We start from the raw sequence: 26,790 nt of genomic DNA on the forward strand, positions 1-26,790 counted from the left end.
ATAAAGCACAGATTTTGTTTCCACTTTGCCTTGAGAGATTTTTCCTGCGCTCATCATCATTCCTGTGCAATGTACTCTAAATGAGCTGCTGGGGGAAGGGAAGTGACTACTGCTCCGTACTACCCTCTATTCACAATATAACTACTATAATACTGCCCCCTATGTACAAAAATATAACTACTATAATACTGCTCCTATGTACAAGAATATAACTACTATAATACTGCTCCTATGTACAAGAATATAACTGCTATAATACTGCTCCTATGTACAAGCATATAACTACTATAATACTACTCCTATGTACAAGAATATAACTACTATAATACTGCTCCTATGTACAAGAATATAACTACTATAATACTGCTCCTATGTACAAGAATATAACTACTATAATACTGCTCCTATGTACAAGAATATAACTACTATAATACTGCTCCTATGTACAAGAATATAACTACTATAATACTACTCTTATGTACAAGAATATAACTACTATAATACTGCTCCTATGTACAAGAATATAACTACTATAATACTACTCCTATGTCCAAGAATATAACTATTATATTACTACTCCTATGCACAAGAGTATAACTACTATAATACTGCCTCCTATATACAAGAATATAACTACTATAATACTGCTCCTATGCACAAGAATATAACTACTATAATACTGCCTCCTATGTACAAGAATATAACTACTATAATACTACTCCTATGTACAAGAATATAATTACTATAATACTGCTCATATGTACAAGAATATAACTACTATAATACTACTATGTACAAGAATATAACTACTATAATACTGCTCCTATCTACAAGAATATAACTACTATAATACTGCTCCTATGTACAAGAATATAACTACTATAATACTGCTCCTATGTACAAGAATATAACTACTATAATACTGCCTCCTATGTACAAGAATATAACTACTATAATACTACCTCATATGTACAAGAATATAACTACTATAATACTGCCTTCTATGTACAAGAATATAACTACTATAATACTGCTCCTATCTACAAGAATATAACTACTATAATACTGCCTTCTATGTACAAGAATATAACTACTATAATACTGCTCCTATCTACAAGAATATAACAACTATAATACTGTCCCTATGTACAAGAATATAACTACTATAATACTGCTCCTATGTACAAGAATATAACTACTATAATACTACTCCTATGCACAAGAGTATAACTACTATAATACTGCCTCCTATATACAAGAATATAACTACTATAATACTGCTCCTATGCACAAGAATATAACTACTATAATACTGCCTCCTATGTACAAGAATATAACTACTATAATACTACTCCTATGTACAAGAATATAATTACTATAATACTGCTCATATGTACAAGAATATAACTACTATAATACTACTATGTACAAGAATATAACTACTATAATACTGCTCCTATCTACAAGAATATAACTACTATAATACTGCTCCTATGTACAAGAATATAACTACTATAATACTGCTCCTATGTACAAGAATATAACTACTATAATACTGCCTCCTATGTACAAGAATATAACTACTATAATACTACCTCATATGTACAAGAATATAACTACTATAATACTGCCTTCTATGTACAAGAATATAACTACTATAATACTGCTCCTATCTACAAGAATATAACTACTATAATACTGCCTTCTATGTACAAGAATATAACTACTATAATACTGCTCCTATCTACAAGAATATAACAACTATAATACTGTCCCTATGTACAAGAATATAACTACTATAATACTGCTCCTATGTACAAGAATATAACTACTATAATACTGCTCCTATATACAAGAATATAACTACTATAATACTGCTCCTATGTACAAGAATAGAACTACTGTAATACTGTCCCTATGTACAAGAATATAACTACTATAATACTGCTCCTATGTATAAGAATATAACTACTATAATACTGCCCCTATAATATAACTACTATTGATCTTAGTGTCATCTTCCTTCTTCTGTCCAGAGTACCATATATTGAACACCTCCTTCGTTACTTCTATAGGGTACAATAAATAACTGCTGTCCATAATTAAACTTCCTTGTATAACTTAATTAATTCACTTTATTTTTTTCCGGTATTCCACAAAGTAACATTTGCTAATTATGTTTTATTAATCAAAGCTTCATAATTGCCAAGCACAACAGCAATCAAACAAAACCAGTGTGAAGCCTTCCATCCGGGCTCAGTTGGTTCCTTGGGGCCGTATTCAGTTTGATGACAATACAGACGTGCTCAGTGGGGCGTTCCATGGGCCTATCACATACAGAAGACCTCAAGAGCCTCAACTCATACTTTGGTTGACTGGTTGAGGGGTGACCAATTTATTATTTTACCATATTTTTATACCTATCCATTAGAGGGACCTCTATATTAACTATTTCTATAGGTCCTCTCCATGTGCTCGGCTACTACAGATGACTTTTTCAAGGTCATTTTTGGGTCTTGGTGAGATGTTACTGATCAATAGTTTTGTAAGTCTTCTTCAGTATCCTCAACACAAATATATTGGTGACCATCAAGACCTATTATTTCAGTGGGTGGTGACCACAGTGATTTCATGATGGGGTTTAGGTGCAACCAGTATTATCCCATCTCCCAATTTAGTTTATTCCCATAGCCATGAGGAAAATTGGTGGAAATCCACTAACTTACCTCTTACATGTGATCGACCAACTTCTGGTCTTGTCTTCTCTACTGGAATTGTAGACCCATGACTCACTACTTTTGGCTCTGATACGGTAGTCCATATGGTAATCGTTATATAGGGTTTGGTCATTGGTTATTATGGGCAGTATTGAATAGATAAGGTTTCGTGGAACAGTAGGGAATTTCCCAGTACAGATGTATTGGGTTCCCAAATTTACTCAGAGGTTCCTGCACGAAAGGATAGAAGTTCTACCAAAAGTAACGTGGAGGGCCTGGACGCCTTTCTTGAAGAGAAAAATATAACAGGTGATGGACTCTATATTTTAAGGACACGTTGATCCAGTGTTTTTATATTGACTGCCAGATTGGAGTCGGGAAGGAATTTTTTTCGCCTGAAATGGGGGCTTGAGCCTCATGGGGTTTTTTGCCTTCCCCTGGATCAACACTGTAGGGATTGTAGGGTTATAGGTTGGACTTGATGGACTGATGTCTTCATCCAACCTCATCCACTATGTAACTATGTAAACATCAAAGGTCTATATGTCTGGGTGGACATGACCGAGATCTACTAGACATCCCAGGCCAGGTTGGAATCGAAAAATTGTAGGCACTAACATGCCACATATACATTCGAGCCGACTCACTCCTTGAGCATCCTTACCCTGGAATCTTAGTCCTCTCCTTTACACCGTAAACCTTATCGACAACCTTCCTCTTAATTTTATTTTTGTTGTGTAAAAGAAATTAAAATTTCTCCCGTAATGAAATATTTAAACATTTTATTCTAATGGTTTTCATTAAAAAGTCCACTCCACCGCCATAACAAGTGAAATCCCACTGTGTGTGCAGCAGAACGGAGTCGAGATACGCTGATTAGTCAAGATTTGGGGAGAAACGCGCAATTTTCATCTATTGTTACCTGGTTTATTAGTATCTACTGCTAACAATCTGCAGGAGCTTGGTGGGTGTTACACCAATTAGAGAAGGCTCGGCAGCAATCCTATTAATTATAGAAAGATCTTGGCTGGAGAGGGAGGTCTGAAATCATCAGGACATGTAGTTTCCTAGCAAATTGTAAGAGCTAAAGTCTAACTCTAGAGCAATCACCCCATAGACACGGTATAATGATGCCTTATTTATATTAGAAGCCGGCTCTTCTTACAGCTCCACCAAGGTATTCTGATGGCTGTTATAGTTCAGGCGATGTCTTGTCTTAAAGCCAAAGTGACCACCACGTGTGGTCGTAGAAAGTTCAGCTTTGTGCTCACTAGAGTAATTGTCTGAGTTTCGTAGACTTTCTTTAAGTGACTACCACTCAGGAAAGGAGGATCTTCTTTGGCGAGTGGATACAATCTGGCCAACCAATCAATTCACCATCCATTTGACCATCCTTTAGCTCAGGGTTGGACTGACCCAACAGGATACCAGATGGCCCAGACTCTGACCCTGTAAAGGTCCTTCCCAACAAGAGGATCCCAAAGGTCTAGTAGAAGGTAACCCCATTTGGAGCTATCTTTGGTGGTAACCACTCGCCACTAGGATCTATGTGGGCTGATATATAAGTAATCGGTTACACTTGCCATACACTCCAGAATGTCATTGACCAAACGCTCATTCAGTGAACGACTATACACTCCAACCCCTCGCATGTTCGACGCAAACAAGTTCTGAATGGGCAGAGAAGAGGAAGGCGTTGCGAGATGTGTTGAAATCCAACAGCCAGATCCTTCCCTGACACCTGCCCTTGAAGGAGAATTGGGTACTCCCATACACATTAGATTGCTGGCCACCATGTTGGACACTGCCCCACACAGATTTGCCCCTATTCCCTTAGCAGAACACTGGATGGCTTTCCCAACCACCATTTTCCATTTACTCATGTATCTCTAGACCTTCGGACCACCCTGTAGACTACCTATCCCTGTTGTCTCACTTGGGCCCCCTGGAAGCAGAAGATTGTAGAAACATTGCAGAATGTATTTTGAAAAGGAGACTTAAAGGGAATGTATCACATTGAATGTTCATTCCATTCCGATCTGCAAGGTGGCAGCTTATAGAGCCGGAGGAGCTGAATAGATTGATATATAGTAATGTGAGAAAAGATTCAGTAGAACTTGTTATTTATTGACCAAAACTCTGCTCATTATGAGGTTAGAATTCCAGTGGGCGGTGCCCCTCACTGTGAGTAAGACCGCCTTCTGGGTAAGACCGCCCTCTGGACTCCTAAGCCCAGAATGAGCAATTTATAGGTTCCTCCATTGAAGTGGTTAATGGACTTGTTGAGATGTTTTATCAGTACAGGGTGGCCATCGGCCAACAACTTTCTCTTTGGATAAGCCAAGGAATCCAGTTGACCAACACTCCATATACTTTTTTTTTACTTTGCTTTACTCGCCTCCTACTGATCTTGAGATACTTTACGTCTTCTACTCCAACGTTGATGATCACATCAAAAGCAAATCCTGATTCCACCATCTGAGTAGTGTCTGGCCTCCAATTGGACTCTGTTAACACTGAGTGAGCTCAGGAGGTCCCAATGCTTACAGGAAGCCAGTAGAACTCTAAATGCAGCTTTAGACGTGACTGGAGTAAGGACATAGCATAACTTAGTAGAAGAATGAATTTTGACGTGTCCTCAAAATAGGTGGTTTGTTGATTTTGGTAAACTCGTAAGTGTTCTTTGTGTTCTTTTTCATTTCCTTGGAGAACGAGAAGTGAATTCTAATGCATGATATTAACCCGTCCACCGGTTCTGCTAGCCTTAAAGCGTACTTGTCGCCTACACAATGCGGTGGGGGATATTCTGTAGGTGGGATCGATGTCTTAGGTAGGTTTCTTCCGATATGAGGTGTGATGTCACAAGCCCCCCTTCCTTGTAAAGGCTATAGGTACACTTTAAGGGTCTGTGGCGTTCTCCCTTTCTGTATGATCACTGTGTGTATTGACCTTTAGCGTAATAATATCTGTGTAGGTGCCCCAGTGTCCAGTGTTGTCTAGTGCTCCATCCACCACCTTCCATGTCAGATTTGGGACTTCACGATGGTTGTCTGATTCAAGTTGAATCGGAGCACCGTCTGTGAGAATTTATCTGTATTTTTATCTGCAGCGGGAGCGGCAGGATTTGCCCACTGGAGTCCTGATGTCATCAGAAGCTGCAGACGGGAGGCGCTCAAGACTCAAGAAAAGACGGGTAAGTGGGCACCGGGTGCCCATTCATACAACAGAGGCTGGAAAACCAAGAATATTCTGAACTCAATTGTAATAGCAGGGATACAACTACGAGGAGAGGGGAGGAAAAGTGATGTTATCTGCAGCAAAACGTGGGAGGGGGGAATAGAAACAGAACTGCAGACACCATATATAATCTGTAATCGTGGGGGGGTAACAAAATGGCTGCCCTACTTAAAGGGATTTCATAGCTCAACAAATTTCTAACAAGATGGAAATAACTTCCAAGTACTGACCGGAAGGAGAGGTGAGCAGTATCAATCTATACTGATTCCATAAGTCCCTTAGAGGTGAATGGAAAGTGTAGTGGTGAAGGGTAACTGTGTATAGCGGCACTACTTACCCATCTTATGTCCGCATGGCCGGTATTACGCAGCATTTATTCCTTAGAAGAGATTTGTTTAGATAAGAATAACCCAATAAGGATAAACTCAGTCACATCATCTCCTAGCAGCAAATCACATGTTCTTAATGTGAGGGTGGGGAGGATAGACATACAGTGCATAACATCTTATACATATCAGTAATATTATAGTAGTTATATTCTTATACATAGGGGGTAGTATTATAGTAGTTATATTTTTATACATAGAGGGCAGTATTATAGTAGTTATATTCTTGAACATAGGAGGTAGTATTATAGTAGTTATATTCTTGTACATAGGGGCAGTATTATAGTAGTTATATTCTTGTACATAGGAGTAGTATTATAGTAGTTATATGCTTGTACATAGGAGTAGTATTATAGTAGTTATATTCTTGTACATAGGAGCAGTATTATAGTAGTTATATTCTTGTACATAGGAGCAGTATTATAGTAGTTATATTCTTGTACCTAGGAGTAGTATTATAGTAGTTATATTCTTGAACATAGGAGCAGTATTATAGTAGTTATATTCTTGTATATAGGAGCAGTATTATAGTAGTTATATTATTATACATAGAGGGCAGTATTATAGTAGTTATATTCTTCTACATAGGAGCAGTATTATAGTAGTTATATTCTTGTACATAGGAGGCAGTATTATAGTAGTTATATTCTTGTACATAGGAGCAGTATTATAGTAGTTATATTCTTGTACATAGGGGATAGTATTATAGTAGTTGTATTCTTGTACATAGAGGGCAGTATTATAGTAGTTATATTTTTGTACATAGGGGCAGTATTATAGTAGTTATATTCTTGTACATAGAGGGCAGTATTATAGTAGTTATCTTCTTGTACATAGGAGGCAGCATTATAGTAGTTATATGTGTGTACATAGGAGCAGTATTATAGTAGTTACATCCTTGTAAATAGGAGGCAGTATTAAAGCAGTTATCTTATTGTACATAGGAGTAGTATTATAGTAGTTATATTCTTGTACATAGGAGTAGTATTATAGTAGTTATATTCTTGTACATAGGGGGCAGTATTATAGTAGTTATATTCTTGTACATAGGAGCAGTATTATAGTAGTTATATACTTGTACATAGGAGTCGTATTATAGTAGTTATATTCTTGTACATAGGAGGTAGTATTGTAGTAGTTATATTCTTGTACATAGGAGGCAGTATTATAGTAGTTATATTCTTGTACATAGGAGTAGTATTATAGTAGTCATACTCTTGTACATAGGGACGGTATTATAGTAGTTATATTCCTGTACATAGGAGCAGTATTATAGTATGTATATTCTTTGACATGGGGGTAGTACTATAGCATTTATATTCTTGTACATAGGAGAAGTATTATAGTAGTTATATTCTTGTACATAGGAGGCAGTATTATAGTAGTTATATTCCTGTACATAGGAGGCAGTATTATAGTAGTTATATTATGTACATAGGAGCAGTATTATAGTAGTTATATTCTTGTACATAGGAGGCAGTATTATAGTAGTTATATTCCTGTACATAGGAGGCAGTATTATAGTAGTTATATTATGTACATAGGAGCAGTATTATAGTAGTTATATTCTTGTACATAGGAGAAGTATTATAGTAGTTATATTCTTGTACATAGGAGCAGTATTATAGTAGTTATATTCTTGTACAAAGGAGCAGAATTATAGTAGTTATATTCTTGTACATAGGAGCAGTATTATAGTAGTTATATTATGTACATAGGAGGTAGTATTATAGTAGTTATATTCTTGTACATAGGAGGTAGTATTATAGTAGTTATATTCTTTTACATAGGGGTAGTATTATAGTAGTTATATTCTTGTACATAGGAGCAGTATTATAGTAGTTATATTCTTGTACATAGGGGTAGTATTATAGTAGTTATATTCTTGTACAATTAGTGTAAGGAGAATATGTTTCTATCTATGTCTGACTAGTTGCTTGTATTATTGCTGATGGGATGTAGGTCATAGATAGTAAGCAGCTTTTCTGACTGTGCCCAGTATTCTCATTTTTTGTGTCAGGTATCTTTTTAGTTGCATCCTAACCTGATTTGCAGTTCAGTGTCCATTAATTTCCTTTATTATGGTACTGGAGGATTTCTCAGTTACTTGTCTGCTATTTTACAGTTACTTTTGGCAAAATTCCATTAAAAAAATACAAGTAATAGTAATAATGGATGAGGTAGGGGCAGACTGCTCTGTACTGTACACGCCCACTGCTTCAGGGAGAAATGCACAATGTGCTACATTCATAATGGGGTTATTAGAATCAGAAAATCTGAGAGGAAACCATGTATAAAGGCATTGCAGCCAGAGTACAGGCTGCCCAACAAGGCCCTGCAAACATATAAACTTTTGGTGAAACTCTAAGGTAGCCTTTAAGGTTTCCATTTCCTATATTATGCAATCAATAATTATTGTGGTTCTAATAGCTGTAAAGATAGTGGGAAGCGCTGAAATAAATACGGGACAATTATTGTCAGAAACTGTTCATACTTAGCAGAAGACAAGTATCTAAAAGCCTTGTGCATTTACATAATCAGCACACGTCATGGTGGAGAAGACGGATGGAGATAAAGAGGGTAATGGTCCTTAAGGGAGCAGTATATATACAGTCCTGTATTATTATAATTAACCTGAATAGAATCGTGCTGTATCCTCAGTCACAGAGAGGCAGTGGAGTGAAAATAACTACTATAATACTGCTCCTATGTACAAGAATATAACTACTATAATACTGCTCCTATGTATAAGAATATAACTACTATAATACTGCCCCTATGTTCAAGAATATAAGTACTATAATGCTGCTCCTATGTACAAGGATATAACTACTATAATACTGCTCCTATGTACAAGAATATAACTACTATAGTACTGCTCCTATGTACAAGAATATAACTACTATAATACTGCCCCTATGTACAAGAATATAACTACTATAATACTGCTCCTATGTACAAGAATATAACTACTATAATACTGCCCCCTTTGTACAAGAATATAACTACTATAATACTGCTCCTATGTACAAGAATATAACTACTATAATACTACTCCTATGTACAAGAATATAACTACTATAATACTGCTCCTATGTACAAGAATATAACTACTATAATACTACTCCTATGTGCAAGAATATAACTACTATAATACTGCTCCTATGTACAAGAATATAACTACTATAATACTGCTCCTATGTACAAGAATATAACTACTATAATACTGCTCCTATGTACAAGAATATAACTACTATAATTCTGCCCCTATATACAAGAATATAACTATTATAAGGCCTAGTTCACACTGAGTTTTTTGATCAGGGTTTTGAGGCCGTAAACGCCTCAAAACCCGGACCAAAAAGACGGCTCCCATTGAAATCAATGGGAGCTGCGTAGGAGCTTTTTCCGGGAGCCGTTTCTTCCGCCTCCCGGAAAAAAGAAGCGAGGTGTTCATTCTTCGGCCGAGTCGCCTCGCGAGTCAGCCTGAAGACACACCCTCTTCCGGACTCGGCCCATTCATTGAGCCTGATCCGGAGGCAGGTGCGCAGCTGGAAGCCGGTGCCGTGCACCGGCTTTCAGTTCCGCAACACGTTTTATGGATCGGAACCTGAGGCAGCCTTCGCCTCAGGTTCCGATCCAAAAAACTCCGTGTGAACTAGGCCTAATACTGCTCCTGTGTACAAGAATATAACTACTATAATACTGCCCCCTTTGTACAAGAATATATATTATAATATAATATAATATATTATAATACTGCTCCTATGTACTAGAATATAACTGCTATAATACTGCCCCTATGTACAAGAATATAACTACTATAATACTGCTCCTATGTACAAGAATATAACTACTATAATACTACCTTCTATGTACAAGAATATAACTACTATAATACTGCTCCTATGTACAAGAATATAACTACTATAATACTGCTCCTATGTACAAGAATATAACTACTATAATACTACTCCTATGTACAAGAATATAACTACTATAATACTGCTCCTATGTACAAGAATATAACTACTATAATACTGCTCCTATGTACAAGAATATTACTACTATAATACTGCTCCTATGTACAAGAATATAACTACTATAATACTGCTCCTATGTACAAGAATATAACTACTATAATACTGCTCCTATGTACAAGAATATAACTACTATAATACTGCCCCTATATACTTTTCCATCGTCCGCAGGTACATCCCTGACTTTCACCATCTATATTACATATTCTAGCTGATGATTTTGGGCTGTGGTTAATGGCCACATGACATGCTGAGGTTTCTGGGAAATGTTTTGGCATGTGTATGTGTCACGCGGACGCATCTGCTTGACAGTTGACATGTAGCGGTATTGGCAGGACTGCGGCCTCCACGTCGCTCTTCGGCACTCTGCGCATGACGTTAACCATAATGCCAGATGACAGCCGCCTGTTGCGTTTCTCTTCCTATTGTCTGGGTTCATATTGAATATTCCTTTGCTCAGCTTCAGTGATTTTTTTTCCCTTCTCCCTGAGAAAAATCATTTTGCATTTATCTAATTTTTTTCCCGCTGCTATCACCCGTACGAGAAGAAATCCCCATCGAAGGAGCAATTCAATTAAGTAAAGTACAGAAGGTCCTGATAGCTGCGCAAGTCAATGGCTGCATTCTCTACGTGTGCAGGGATTTATACAGCCGCAACAAAGCGTGCGCGGCCTGACTAAACAGACAATACCCAGAGTGTAAATGCAACGTGTTCGAGCAGCATTCAGGGCAATGCAGACAATACACAGCCCATGGCTCATTTAAAAGAACAGCGCTCCCACCTTTCAGAATTAAAGGGAAACTCCACTTATGAGAACGGGATGTGCCAATCCAACTATTTATGTGCAATTCCTACAGAATCACTAATGTACCGTCCATAGGTTCTTCTATTTAACAAGCGCCAACATAAATATGATTTGGTTCACTGCATAGTAAAGGAGAATGGCTCGGGGCGGGGGGGGGATGACAACAGTTGCTGTACTCTGTGTTCTGTAGATGTGAAGTTGTCACACACATACAAATGAGATTTACATTTGTCACCGAACCAAAGATAACTTTTACGAAGGGGTCACATCTGTTCAAGGGGACTGTGACTGAATTTGACTGAGCTGCAGTTCTAGACACAGCCACAACAGTATGTATAGCGCTGTGACTGGGGAAACAGCGAAGAGCCCTTTTACTCAGCTAGGTGGTGGTGGTGGAGATGGACTCCTACCTGTCAAATTTCATGGCCTATCTAATACCTGAAATATCCCTTTAACCCTTCTGCTTGGTGACTCCCCCACAGTCCTATCGCTTAGGGCAGTCATGGCAAACTTTTTAGAGACCGAGTACCCAAACTGCAGCCCAAAGCCCACTAAATTGTCACAAAATGCCAACACGGCAATATAAGCTTAATGCTGTGCAGATCCATAATTGCAGACAGTTACGGACCCGCAAATACAGTCGTGTGAATGGGGCTTTACTGAGCTTTCAATAATAGAAACAACTTTGTACTGAAAGGTGCAGGACTCTGCATTTGGTGCTATGAACAATTAACGTTCACTATTTACATTGCACAGGATCTGTTTTATAGTGACCGTGCAATGTAATTACATCCTGTACTAATATTATATGTCTGCTACAAAACAGATCCTGTGTGATATATATAGTGATTGGCCCCCCCACACAGTAAAATCTGTCCCCCAGGGTCGCCTTCACACAGTGCAATGCCCTCCACAGTGGCCTCCACACAGTATTATATGTTCCACAGTGGCCTCCACACGGTATTATATGTTCCACAGTAGACCCCACACAGTATTGTATGCTCCACAGTGCCCCTCCCTCTCAGTATTATATGCTCCACAGTGGGCCCACACATGGTATTATACACTCCACAGAGACACAACACAGTAGTATAGGCCCACACACAGTCTTATATGCTCCACAATAGCCTCCTCACACAGTATTATATGCTCCACAGTGTCCCCCACACAGTAGTATACGCTCCACAGTAGTCCCGCCACACAGTATTATATGCTCCACAATAGCCCCCACTACACACAGTATTATATGCTCCACAATAGCCCTCCACTGCACACAGTATTATATGCTCTACAGTAAGCTCCTCACACACAGTCTTATATGCTCCACAATAGCCTCCTCACACAGTATTATACGCTCCACAGTGTCCCCCCACACAGTAGTATACGCTCCACAGTAGTTCCCCCACACAGTATTATATGCCCCACAATAGCCCCCACTACACACAGTATTATATGCTCCACAATAGCCCTCCACTGCACACAGTATTATATGCTCTACAGTAAGCTCCTCACACACAGTCTTATATGCTCCACAATAGCCTGCCTACCACACACCGTATTATATGCTCCACAGTGGACTCCATCACAGTATTAAATGCTCTACAGGGGCCTTCACACAATATTAAATGCTCCAGAGAGGCCTCCACACAGTACTATATGTTTCACAGTAGACCCCACACAGTATTGTATGCTCCATAGTGTCCCCCGCACAGTATTATATGCTCCACAGTGGGCCCACACATGGTATTATACACTCCACAGAGACACAACACAGTAATATAGGCCCCACACACAGTACTACATACTCCACAATAGGCCTCCACACACAGTATTATATGCTCCACAGTGTCCCCCCACACAGTAGTATACGCTCCACAGTACCCCCACACAGTATTATATGCTCCAGTGTCCCCCCACACAGTATTATATGCTCCACATTGTCCCCCACACAGTAGTATACGCTCCACAGTAGTTCCCTCACACAGTATTATATCCTCCACAATAGCCCCCCACTACACACAGTATTATGTGCTCCATAGTGTCCCCCCACACAGTAGTATATGCTCCACAGTAGTTCCCCCACACAGTATTATATGCTCCACAATAGCCCCCCACTACACACAGTATTATATGCTCCACAATAGCCTCCTCACACAGTATTATATGCTCCACAGTGTCCCCCACACAGTAGTATACGCTCCACAGTAGTCCTCCCACACAGTATTATATGCTCCACAATAGCCCCCACTACACACAGTATTATATGCTCCACAATAGCCCTCCACTGCACACAGTATTATATGCTCTACAGTAAGCTCCTCACACACAGTCTTATATGCTCCACAATAGCCTCCTCACACAGTATTATACGCTCCACAGTGTCCCCCCACACAGTAGTATACGCTCCACAGTAGTTCCCGCACACAGTATTATATGCCCCACAATAGCCCCCACTACACACAGTATTATATGCTCCACAATAGCCCTCCACTGCACACAGTATTATATGCTCTACAGTAAGCTCCTCACACACAGTCTTATATGCTCCACAATAGCCTGCCTACCACACACCGTATTATATGCTCCACAGTGGACTCCTTCACAGTATTAAATGCTCTACAGGGGCCTTCACACAATATTAAATGCTCCAGAGAGGCCTCCACACAGTACTATATGTTTCACAGTAGACCCCACACAGTATTGTATGCTCCATAGTGTCCCCCGCACAGTATTATATGCTCCACAGTGGGCCCACACATGGTATTATACACTCCACAGAGACACAACACAGTAATATAGGCCCCACACACAGTACTACATACTCCACAATAGGCCTCCACACACAGTATTATATGCTCCACAGTGTCCCCCCACACAGTAGTATACGCTCCACAGTACCCCCACACAGTATTATATGCTCCAGTGTCCCCCCACACAGTATTATATGCTCCACATTGTCCCCCACACAGTAGTATACGCTCCACAGTAGTTCCCTCACACAGTATTATATCCTCCACAATAGCCCCCCACTACACACAGTATTATGTGCTCCATAGTGTCCCCCCACACAGTAGTATATGCTCCACAGTAGTTCCCCCACACAGTATTATATGCTCCACAATAGCCCCCCACTACACACAGTATTATATGCTCCACAATAGCCTCCCCACCACACACCATATTATACGCTCCACAGTAGGCCCCCACACACAGTAGTATAAGCTACTTACCCAGTATGTAGTCCCATAAAAAGCATCTTCCTCTTTCTTCTTACTGCACATGCGGATGACTTACGTCATCGCACCTACACGGGGACAGAAGTCACACTCTGCAGTCAGTTTAGGCTGCAGTCACTCTGACCCATGGCCTGCACTGACAGCTGTCAGGTGTATATGCAATTGAAAGCAGCTGAAATCAGCAATTGCTCACGAACAGGGAATCCTGTACCGGACTCCCCATTAGTGAGCGATCAGAGCAACAGCACGGGTGCCAACAGAGAGTGCTCTGCTTTCCTTCTCTGGCATGTGTGCCATAGGTTCGCCATCATGGGCTCAGGGTGTTAATGGCGATAAAGCTGAGATATTACATACTGTAATATGAAGGGTAACATTTAAGTGTCTCCTTTATGTTGCTGGAGTTTATGCTGTCTGTATTGGATCTATATTGGTTCCAACATTCAGTGAGTCCTCCTCCTCCTCCTCCTCTCTATGGTGTCCATCATTCAGTCACAATGACACTTCAGGAAGTAGCTATCTGACATATGAACTATCATGGGGCTCCCTTAACTGTCACTAAGTGGCTCCTCCCCTTTCCTCTGTTAGCTCTCCATGGCAGTCAATCACATCAGGTGTTATTGTATCTATATTTGTGGGGTATAGAGTCTAATCTTCTTTAACACGGATGGGTCATTGTAGCTCCCTGGTGACCTCAGTCAGAGAGACGCAGGAAGTAGCTAACTTCTCCTCCTGCTTTGGTTTCAATAGTCCTGGAAATACATTTCAAGTAATATTTAAAGTATTAAAATGTGACATATTAAAATGCAAAATTTTTAAGGCAATTAAGGTTTTATATAAAGAACGACTTATATTTAACCATTGCATTTAGATCCACACTAAAGACGGCAGCACTTAACGCCCACGCTCCCGCCAACGCATGGAACAATAGGTATAGATTCTAAACTAGAGAGACCCCCTAATGTATGTGCTGGTGGGAAATGGAGTATAAAAAGCTTAGCATTAGCCCTAGAAGAGAAAAACTGCCCTGGGCACTCTGTAGGTTATCAAATGTGTCCCTAAGAAGGGGGGAAGTGAGTGCTTGGAACACTGAACAATGATCAAGGAAGAAGCTCGGTGGGTGACCCGGCCTGTGGTTATACTACGGGTTATGTGCACTATAAGAAGATAACAGAAAGCTCTTGCAGCTGAGTGCCTGAGAATATCGGCTTCAATCCCCTAATACTCCCAATAGCTGGTGCTGATACTGGAGCCAATGAGTGAAATCAAGGGTGGTCAATGGAACCCTATGGACACGGGCCATGGGACTAACCACAATGTAGGAATCAATCACTTATGGTTTGGTATTCATGAATTACAAACCCAATTCCAGAAATGTTAGAATGTGTGAAATACGTAAAGATAACAACAAGGCAATGATTTGGAAGTCTCAACTAACCATATTTTATCTCCTATAGAACACAAATCAGAAGCGAACGTTACAAAATAGAAAATAGAACACAAATCAGAAGGTGAAAGGTACACAACAAAACACAGAACACATGTCAGAAGGTGAAAGTTACATGATAGAAGTCATATCAGAAAGGGAAAGTTACATAATAGAACACAGAACACACATCAGGAGGTGAAAGTTACACAATCAGAAGGTGAAAGTTATACAACAGAACATAGTATACTGCATATCAGCAAGTGAAAGTTACACAAGAGAACATAGAACACATATAAGAATTTTAAAATTACACAATAAAAAATATATCAGAAGGTGAAAGTTAAACAATAGACACAGAACTCACATCAGGAGGTGAAAGTTACATAATCAGAAGGTGAAAGTTATACAATAGAAAATAGAACACATATTATAATGTGAAAGTTATATGATAGAAGTCATATCAGAAAGGGAAAGTTATATGATAGAACACAGAACACAGATCACCAGGTGAAAGTTATACAATAGAACATAGTATACTACATATCAGCAAGTGAAAGTTACACAAGAGAACATAGAACACATATAAGAATTTTAAAATTACACAATAAAAAATATATCAGAAGGTGAAAGTTAAACAATAGACACAGAACTCACATCAGGAGGTGAAAGTTACATAATCAGAAGGTGAAAGTTATACAATAGAAAATAGAACACATATTATAATGTGAAAGTTATATGATAGAAGTCATATCAGAAAGGGAAAGTTATATGATAGAACACAGAACACAGATCACCAGGTGAAAGTTATACAATAGAACATAGTATACTACATATCAGCAAGTGAAAGTTACACAAGAGAACATAGAACACATATAAGAATTTTAAAATTACACAATAAAAAATATATCAGAAGGTGAAAGTTAAACAATAGACACAGAACTCACATCAGGAGGTGAAAGTTACATAATCAGAAGGTGAAAGTTATACAATAGAAAATAGAACACATATTATAATGTGAAAGTTATATGATAGAAGTCATATCAGAAAGGGAAAGTTATATGATAGAACACAGATCACCAGGTGAAAGTTATACAATAGAACATAGTATACTACATATCAGCAAGTGAAAGATACACAAGAGAACATAGAACACATATAAGAATGTTAAAATTACACAATAAAACATATCAGAAGGTGGAAGTTACACAATAGACACAGAATGCACATCGGGAGGTGAAAGTTATAGAATAGAAAATAGAACGCACATCAGAAGGCAAAAGTTACACAGTAGAACAGAGAACAAATATCAAAAGTTGTAAGCTACACAATAGAAAATAAAACACATATCAGCAAGTGAAAGTTACACAATCGAAACAGAACACACATCAGAAGGGAAAGCTACACAACTGAACATAAATTACATATAAGAATTGTAAAATTACACAGAAAAATACTTATCAGAAGTTGAAAACTACCCAATAGAAACAAAACACACATCAGACGGTGGAAGTTACACAACAGAACATATATCAGCAGGGGAAAATTATACAATAGAACATATAACACACATAAGAAGGTGAAAGTTACACAATAATACAGATACCAGAAGGTGAAAGTTACACAATAATACAGATATCAGAAGGTGTAAAAACAAATTACAAAATGTCAAATGAAAGAAGTGCAAAATGCAAAGTGTTTGTAACATCTCCATATTTCACTTCTAATATTTCATGTTATGTTTTCATTTAAAACAATTGGAGTTTTAATGAAAGAAATAAAAACATTGAAAAAAATCGTAAAACCTGTAAGAAATTGGAAAGATGAAATGTCACTTTTTACTTTCTTAAGGCAGAACCTTTTCCTGTGAGATCTTCTAGTCGGCTCTGTAAGATTCTCTCAGCGAAGCAAATCTTATTAAAGGCTCAGAAGCCCATCATGAAATATCCACAATGTAAAGGGTTAGAAAACGTTTCTATCAGTTCCCTGTGTATTGTGCCGGACACTACAACCTGCCCAGTCTTACCCCCCACCACCCCCACCATCACAGAGCCATCTGTAAGTCTCTGCACGCTGACCGGTTCAATACGCCCAGCAGCCATGAGTTTCATCCCATGGTCCTTCAGGGCATCGGCATCTCCAGCTTTTGTAAAGTCGATGAAAAATTGATCAAAGCCAGATCCATGGAAAATAGAAGATTGGCTATTTATAGCGCCCGGCCGTGGCAGGTTGATGAATCGTTCAGGAGTTGCTTTGCTGAATTTCAGGAATCTTCTAGCTACAAGGTAGGAGGTTTGTCCTTGACTTGTGAAGACAACGGACCGTGAGCATAGAAACTTCCAGACAGGACAAAGACAATGAGGGTCATGTGGTAAAAGAAACCTTGTTACATAATATGGAGTAACCATTCCAAGACATAGGTGAAGTCAGCTCTTCTAAAGCCATAGTCACAGGATTCCTCCATCCTCACTGAACAGTTGCTGGTTGGGACTATCTGGCTCTGTACACAGTGTAGAAGGAGGCAAAGGCACTGCAAAGTCCCATTCAATTTCTTTGTATTACCATCGCCAGTCACCACTACACAGTGTACTGAGCTGTAACCACTAGTACAATACAGCTTATACAGGCACCTGTACAGCAGAGGGGTGGACAGACACTTACAAGATAGTGAAGACCTAGTTTAAGAGTATATCTTCACTGAGAAAGTTCTGGACAAACCCACTAGATATTCCTGAGTTAGTGCCCCCTGCTGGATGAGTGATTATCTGTACAGAACGGTATTGTAAACCTGACTGTAGAGCAGCAACGTTTTATACTCAATGGCAGTATTGTAGTAGTAGCTATACTCTAGTACATAGGAGCAGTATTATAGTAGTTATACTCTTGTACATAGGAGCAGTATTATAGCAGTTATATTCTTGTACATAAGAGCAGTATTATAGTAGTTATATTCTTGTACATAGGAGCAGTATTATAGTAGTTATATTCTTGTACATAGGAGCAGTATTATAGTAGTTATATTCTTGTACGTAGGAGCAGTATTATAGTAGTTATATTCTTATACATAGAAGCAGTATTATAGGAGTTATATTCTTGTACATAGGAGCAGTATTATAGGAGTTATATTCTTGTACATAGGAGTAGTATTATAGTAGTTATATTCTTGTACATAGGAGCAGTATTATAGTAATTATATTCTTGTACATGGGAGTAGTATTATAGTAGTTATATTCTTATACATAGGAGCAGTATTATAGTAGTTATATTCTCGTACATAGGAGCAGTATTATAGTAGTTATATTCTTGTACATAGGAGCAGTATTATAGTAGTTATATTCTTGTACATAGGAGCAGTATTATAGGAGTTATATTCTTGTACATAGGAGCAGTATTATAGGAGTTATATTCTTGTACATATGAGTAGTATTATAGTAGTTATATTCTTGTACATAGGAGCAGTATTATAGTAGTTATATTCTTGTACATAGGAGCAGTATTATAGTAGTTATATTCTTGTACATAGGAGCAGTATTATAGTAGTTATATTCTTGTACATAGGAGGTAGTATTATAGTAGTTATATTCTTATACATAGAAGCAGTATTATAGGAGTTATATTCTTGTACATAGGAGCAGTATTATAGGAGTTATATTCTTGTACATAGGAGTAGTATTATATTAGTTATATTCTTGTACATAGGAGCAGTATTATAGTAGTTATATTCTTGTACATGGGAGTAGTATTATAGTAGTTATATTCTTATACATAGGAGCAGTATTATAGTAGTTATATTCTTGTACATAGGAGCAGTATTATAGTAGTTATATTCTTGTACATAGGAGCAGTATAATAGTAGTTATATTCTTGTACATAGGAGCAGTATTATAGGAGTTATATTCTTGTACATAGGAGCAGTATTATAGGAGTTATATTCTTGTACATATGAGTAGTATTATAGTAGTTATATTCTTGTACATAGGAGCAGTATTATAGTAGTTATATTCTTGTACATAGGAGCAGTATTATAGTAGTTATATTCTTGTACATAGGAGCAGTATTATAGTAGTTATATTCTTGTACATAGGAGGTAGTATTATAGTAGTTATATTCTTGTACATAGGAGCAGTATTATAGTAGTTATATTCTTGTACATAGGAGCAGTATTATAGTAGTTATGTTTTTAAAGGCCATACTCTTGTAGCTGTCAGGTCGTACTTGTAGAAAGGAGTACAATGATCTCAGACATGATGGAAGTGACATGAAGACTCATAAGCGGCACTATTATTGCTCTTTGACTATAGAGTTCTTAGAAATTCTATTGAGCAGTAATTTCTGGATTTCCTCTGGATTGATATTGTAGGATTATTACTGAGATATTTAGAACCTGAGACATAAAAAGCGCCCAGCTGTACTATTACAAATGTTATTTCTAGGCAGGCTCCAGGTCCTGTATAGTGGTTTGCTAAAGACTGGCCAGCAAATATATGTACCGGGCTCCTTTGTTTGAGAGGATTTATTAATATGGTGGATCTCAGAAATTTATTACCATATTCTGGATTGATCTCTTGTCTCCTGAGGAGAACAGCTTTGCTGCTAATGTTTTTTTCTAGGCTACCTGTGTATTGACCATTTTTCTTCTCCTCCGGTACCAGGGATGGGGTCTGGGTCAGGAATATAACATTTTGAGATAAAAAATGTTTTTGATAATTTTTGTATTTGTTTTATCTTATACATCTTCTCCATGTGACTCTCAGTGTAGAGTATGACTCCCTCCGTCGATGCTATCCTCAGTGATATATACAGTGTTGGCCAAAAGTATTGGCACCCCTGCAATTCTGTCAGATAATACTCATGTTCTTCCAGAAAATGATTGCAATTACAAATTCTTCGGTATTATTATCTTCATTTAATTTGTCTTCAATGGAAAACCACAAAAAGAATTGTCAAAAAGCCAAATTGGATATAATTCTACACCCAACATAAAAAAGGGGTTGGACAAAAGTATTGGCACTGGTTGAAAAATCATGTGATGCTTCTCTAATTTGTGTAATTAACAGCACCTGTTACTTACCTGAGGCACCTAACAGGTGGTGGCAATAACTAAATCACACTTGCAGAAAGTTGAAATGGATTAAAGATGGCTCAACCTCTGTCCTGTGTCCTTATGTGTACCACATTGAGCATGGAGAAAAGAAAGAAGACCAAAGAACTGTCTGAGGACTTGAGAAGCAAAATTGTGAGGAAGCATGAGCAATCTCAAGGCTACAAGTCCATCTCCAAAGACCTGAATGTTCCTGTGTCTACCGTGCGCAGTGTCATCAAGAAGTGTAAAGCCCATGGCACTGTGGCTAACCTCCCTAGATGTGGACGGAAAAGAAAAATTGATTTCAACGCAAGATTGTGCGGATGGTGGATAAAGAACCTTGGCTAACATCCAAACAAGTTCAAGCTGCCCTGCAGTCCGAGGGTGCAACAGTGTCACCCCGTACTATCCGTCAGCGTCTGAATGAGAAGGGACTGTATGGTAGGAGACCCAGGAAGACCTCACTTCTTACCCAGAGACATAAAAAAGCAAGGCTGGAGTTTGCCAAAACTTACCTGAGAAAGCCAAAACCGTTCTGGAAGAATGTTCTCTGGTCAGATGAGACAAAAGTAGGAAAAGGCATCAACATAGAGTTTACAGGGAAAAAAGAGGCCTTCAAAGAAAAGAAGACGCCCCCTACAGTCAGACATGGCGGAGGTTCCCTGATGTTTTGGGGTTGCTTTGCTGCCTCTGGCACTGGACTGCTTGACCGTGTGCATGGCATTATGAAGTCTGAAGACGACCAACACATTGTGCAGCATCATGTAGGGCCCAGTGTGAGAAAGCCGGGTCTCCCATACTTCTGTCCGGACCATTTTTGGAGTTTTGTGTAAAATGATCAATGACTTTTTTTTCATTCTCTTTTGTGCTTTTTCATTGCAAGCAAAATAAATGAAGATATTACCAAAGAATTTGTGCTTGCAATCATTTTCTGGAAGACAACGAGTATTATCTGACAGAATTGCAGGGGGGCCAATACTTTTGGCCAACACTGTACGCATACAGTCTTCAGTGAGGACCTCACATATGAAGTCTTCTGCTGACATGAGGTCACTTTACATTGTCACCCTTCATAAACCCATGTTTCTCCATTTCAGATGACCCCGACCTTATAAAATGACTAAAACCATTAGCTCTGCCATAATGTGCTTCGCCGTATAACCGCTGTCTTCGCGCAGACGTGAGATTGGCAGACTGTACACTTAGCTGGAAAGGAAGCTCCAAGGTCAAGCATTATGAAGCTGCTCGGCCCTTCACCATCATCATATCCTATAAGTCTGTGATTATGGGGCCGCACAAATCATGATCTTCCAGCGAAGCCGCAATGCGTGTTTTTTTTTTTACTTGAACAGAAAACAAATTTCCGGCACTGGTAATAGAGATATCGTCATATCACCTTATCTCACAAGCATGGTGACCGTACACCAGCTGCAAATATAAATGAGAAGACAGGGCTCCCTGACACAATAGGGCCCCCTCGTATTTCCATGGGGTTCTTTAAAATGGAGATATTTCCATGCATGACATTTATCCATCTATCAGTTTATAGAAAAGCGAATCAATTGGCATATCGGGAGGATAAGGCCGTGTTCACATTTTACACATGTAACAGACATCACAATGCTATGACAGATCCATTGTATGGCAGACACCAATGATGTATTATGGGGTTCAATCTATTTTAGGTGTGTGTCATTTTGATGGAAAAATAGCATCCAATGTGGATATGAATGGAGTCTGATCGTGTTTGCCGCTTGGTACAAGCCATTACATTCAGATTTACTGTAATGAGACCACGGTATGGATGAATATACAGTGCGGCTGTGCGGCCGCTGCCTCGGTACTGCACCGTTCTCTGCTTTACACCACCTAGACACAGGCCGGAGATTTATAGGACGCAGAATAAAGATCCCATTACAGAAGTCTGGGCTGTAAATCCACTGCCTGCATATGTGGTGAGCTTGGCAAGACACAAGGAAGGCAGACATGGAAGAAGAAGCAGAGGGAACGAACAGCGGCTAGACACCAGCTGATAACAGAGAGCAATAAATTCACCTGTCCTACAGTCGGCCTCTCCTCTCCTGACATGGCTGATAACAGATAGTAATAGATTGTATTCACCTGTCGTACAGTCAGCCTCTCCTCTCCTGACATGGCTGATAACAGATAGTAATAGATTGTATTCCCCTGTCCTACAGTCGGCCTCTCCTCTCCTGACATGGCTGATAACAGATAGTAATAGATTGTATTCACCTGTCCTACAGTCGGCCTCTCCTCTCCTGACATGGCTGATAACAGATAGTAATAGATTGTATTCACCTGTCCTACAGTCAGCCTCTCCCCTCCTGACATGGCTGATAACAGATAGTAATAGACTGTATTCACCTGTCCTACAGTCGGCCTCTCCTGACATGGCTGATAACAGATAGTAATACGGTAGATTGTATTCACCTGTCCTACAGTCAGCCTCTCCCCTCCTGACATGGCTGATAACAGATAGTAATAGATTGTATTCACCTGTCCTACAGTCAGCCTCTCCTCTCCTGACATGGCTGATAACAGATAGTAATAGATTGTATTCACCTGTCCTACAGTCGGCCTCTCCCCTCCTGACATGGTTGATAACAGATAGTAATAGATTGTATTCACCTGTCCTACAGTCAGCCTCTCCCCTCCTGACCTGGCTGATAACAGATAGTAATAGATTGTATTCACCTGTCCTACAGTCGGCCTTTCTCCTCCTGACATGGCTGATAACAGATAGTAATAGATTGTACTCACCTGTCCTACAGTCGGCCTCTCCCCTCCTGACATGGCTGATAACAGATAGTAATAGATTGTACTCACCTGTCCTACAGTCGGCCTCTCCTCTCCTGACATGGCTGATAACAGATAGTAATAGATTGTATTCTCCTCTCCTACAGTAAGCCTCTCCCCTCCTGACATGGCTGATAACAGATAGTAATAGATTGTATTCTCCTGTCCTACAGTCAGCCTCTCCTCCCCTGACATGACTGATAACAGATAGTAATAGATTGTATTCTCCTGTCCTACAGTCAGCCTCTCCTCTCCTGATATGGCTGATAACAGATAGTAATAGATTGTACTCACCTGTCCTACAGTTGGCCTCTCCCCTCCTGACATGGCTGATAACAGATAGTAATAGATTGTACTCACCTGTCCTACAGTCGGCCTCTCCTCTCCTGACATGGCTGATAACAGATAGTAATAGATTGTATTCTCCTGTCCTACAGTCAGCCTCTCCTCTCCTGATATGGCTGATAACAGATAGTAATAGATTGTACTCACCTGTCCTACAGTTGGCCTCTCCCCTCCTGACATGGCTGATAACAGATAGTAATAGATTGTATTCTCATCTCCTACAGTCGGCCTCTCCTCTCCTGACATGGCTGATAACAGATAGTAATAGATTGTATTCATCTGTCCTACAGTCGGCCTCTCCCCTCCTGACATGGCTGATAACAGATAGTAATAGATTGTATTCCCCTGTCCTACAGTCGGCCTCTCCCCTCCTGACATGGCTGATAACAGATAGTAATAGATTGTATTCACCGGTCCTACAGTCGGCCTCTCCTCTCCTGACATGGCTGATAACAGATAGTAATAGATTGTATTCACCTGTCCTACAGTCAGCCTCTCCTCTCCTCTCCTGATATGGCTGATAACAGATAGTAATAGATTGTATTCACCTGTCCTACAGTTGGCCTCTCCTCTCCTGATATGGCTGATAACAGATAGTAATAGATTGTACTCACCTGTCCTACAGTCAGCCTCTCCCCTCCTGACATGGCTGATAACAGATAGTAATAGATTTTATTCTCCTCTCCTACAGTCGGCCTCTCCTCTCCTGACATGGCTGATAACAGATAGTAATAGATTGTATTCTCCTGTCCTACAGTCGGCCTCTCCTCTCCTGACATGGCTGATAACAGATAGTAATAGATTGTATTCATCTGTCCTACAGTTGGCCTCTCCCCTCCTGACATGGCTGATAACAGATAGTAATAGATTGTATTCACCTGTCCTACAGTTGGCCTCTCCCCTCCTGACATGGCTGATAACAGATAGTAATAGATTGTATTCACCTGTCCTACAGTCAGCCTCTCCCCTCCTGACATGGCTGATAACAGATAGTAATAGCTTGTACTCACCTGTCCTACAGTCAGCCTCTCCCCTCCTGACATGACTGATAACAGATAGTAATAGCTTGAACTCACCTGTCCTACAGTAAGCCTCTCCCCTCCTGACATGGCTGATAACAGATAGTAATAGATTGTATTCACCTGACCTACAGTCAGCCTCTCCCCTCCCCCTGATATGGCTGATAACAGATAGTAATAGATTGTATTCACCTGACCTACAGTCGGCCTCTCCTCTCCTGACATGGCTGATAACAGATAGTAATAGATTGTACTCACCTGTCCTACAGTCAGCCTCTCCTCTCCTGACATGGCTGATAACAGATAGTAATAGATTGTATTCACCTGACCTACAGTCGGCCTCTCCTCTCCTGACATGGCTGATAACAGATAGTAATAGATTGTATTCACCTGTCCTACAGTCAGCCTCTCCTCTCCTCTCCTGATATGGCTGATAACAGATAGTAATAGATTGTATTCACCTGTCCTACAGTTGGCCTCTCCTCTCCTGATATGGCTGATAACAGATAGTAATAGATTGTACTCACCTGTCCTACAGTCAGCCTCTCCCCTCCTGACATGGCTGATAACAGATAGTAATAGATTTTATTCTCCTCTCCTACAGTCGGCCTCTCCTCTCCTGACATGGCTGATAACAGATAGTAATAGATTGTATTCTCCTGTCCTACAGTCGGCCTCTCCTCTCCTGACATGGCTGATAACAGATAGTAATAGATTGTATTCATCTGTCCTACAGTTGGCCTCTCCCCTCCTGACATGGCTGATAACAGATAGTAATAGATTGTATTCACCTGTCCTACAGTTGGCCTCTCCCCTCCTGACATGGCTGATAACAGATAGTAATAGATTGTATTCACCTGTCCTACAGTCAGCCTCTCCCCTCCTGACATGGCTGATAACAGATAGTAATAGCTTGTACTCACCTGTCCTACAGTCAGCCTCTCCCCTCCTGACATGACTGATAACAGATAGTAATAGCTTGTACTCACCTGTCCTACAGTAAGCCTCTCCCCTCCTGACATGGCTGATAACAGATAGTAATAGATTGTATTCACCTGACCTACAGTCAGCCTCTCCCCTCCCCCTGATATGGCTGATAACAGATAGTAATAGATTGTATTCACCTGACCTACAGTCGGCCTCTCCTCTCCTGACATGGCTGATAACAGATAGTAATAGATTGTACTCACCTGTCCTACAGTCAGCCTCTCCTCTCCTGACATGGCTGATAACAGATAGTAATAGATTGTATTCACCTGACCTACAGTCGGCCTCTCCTCTCCTGACATGGCTGATAACAGATAGTAATAGATTGTATTCACCTGTCCTACAGTCAGCCTCTCCCCTCCTGACATGACTGATAACAGATAGTAATAGCTTGTACTCACCTGTCCTACAGTCAGCCTCTCCCCTCCTGACATGACTGATAACAGATAGTAATAGCTTGTACTCACCTGTCCTACAGTAAGCCTCTCCCCTCCTGACATGGCTGATAACAGATAGTAATAGATTGTATTCACCTGACCTACAGTCAGCCTCTCCCCTCCCCCTGATATGGCTGATAACAGATAGTAATAGATTGTACTCACCTGTCCTACAGTCAGCCTCTCCTCTCCTGACATGGCTGATAACAGATAGTAATAGATTGTATTCACCTGTCCTACAGTCGGCCTCTCCCCTC

General features: G+C 39.7%; 1 protein-coding gene across 11 annotated transcripts in view; it reads left to right on the forward strand.

Annotated features, from left to right (window-relative positions):
• Window positions 1–26,790, forward strand: part of SHISA6 (shisa family member 6) — a 171,984-nt gene that overhangs the window by 114,961 nt on the left and 30,233 nt on the right. For 4 of the 11 annotated variants that reach the window (XM_075279445.1, XM_075279447.1, XM_075279446.1 and 1 more), the window contains one exon: window positions 5,827–5,910. The exons of the other annotated variants lie outside the window; for them this stretch is intronic. In XM_075279445.1, the coding sequence (XP_075135546.1) occupies window positions 5,827–5,910 (84 nt within the window). The remainder of the gene's footprint in view (window positions 1–5,826; window positions 5,911–26,790) is intronic. 11 annotated transcript variants of the gene reach the window in all.

This window comes from Leptodactylus fuscus, chromosome 6, assembly GCF_031893055.1.
Source record: "Leptodactylus fuscus isolate aLepFus1 chromosome 6, aLepFus1.hap2, whole genome shotgun sequence".
NCBI classification, from domain to species: domain Eukaryota; kingdom Metazoa; phylum Chordata; class Amphibia; order Anura; family Leptodactylidae; genus Leptodactylus; species Leptodactylus fuscus.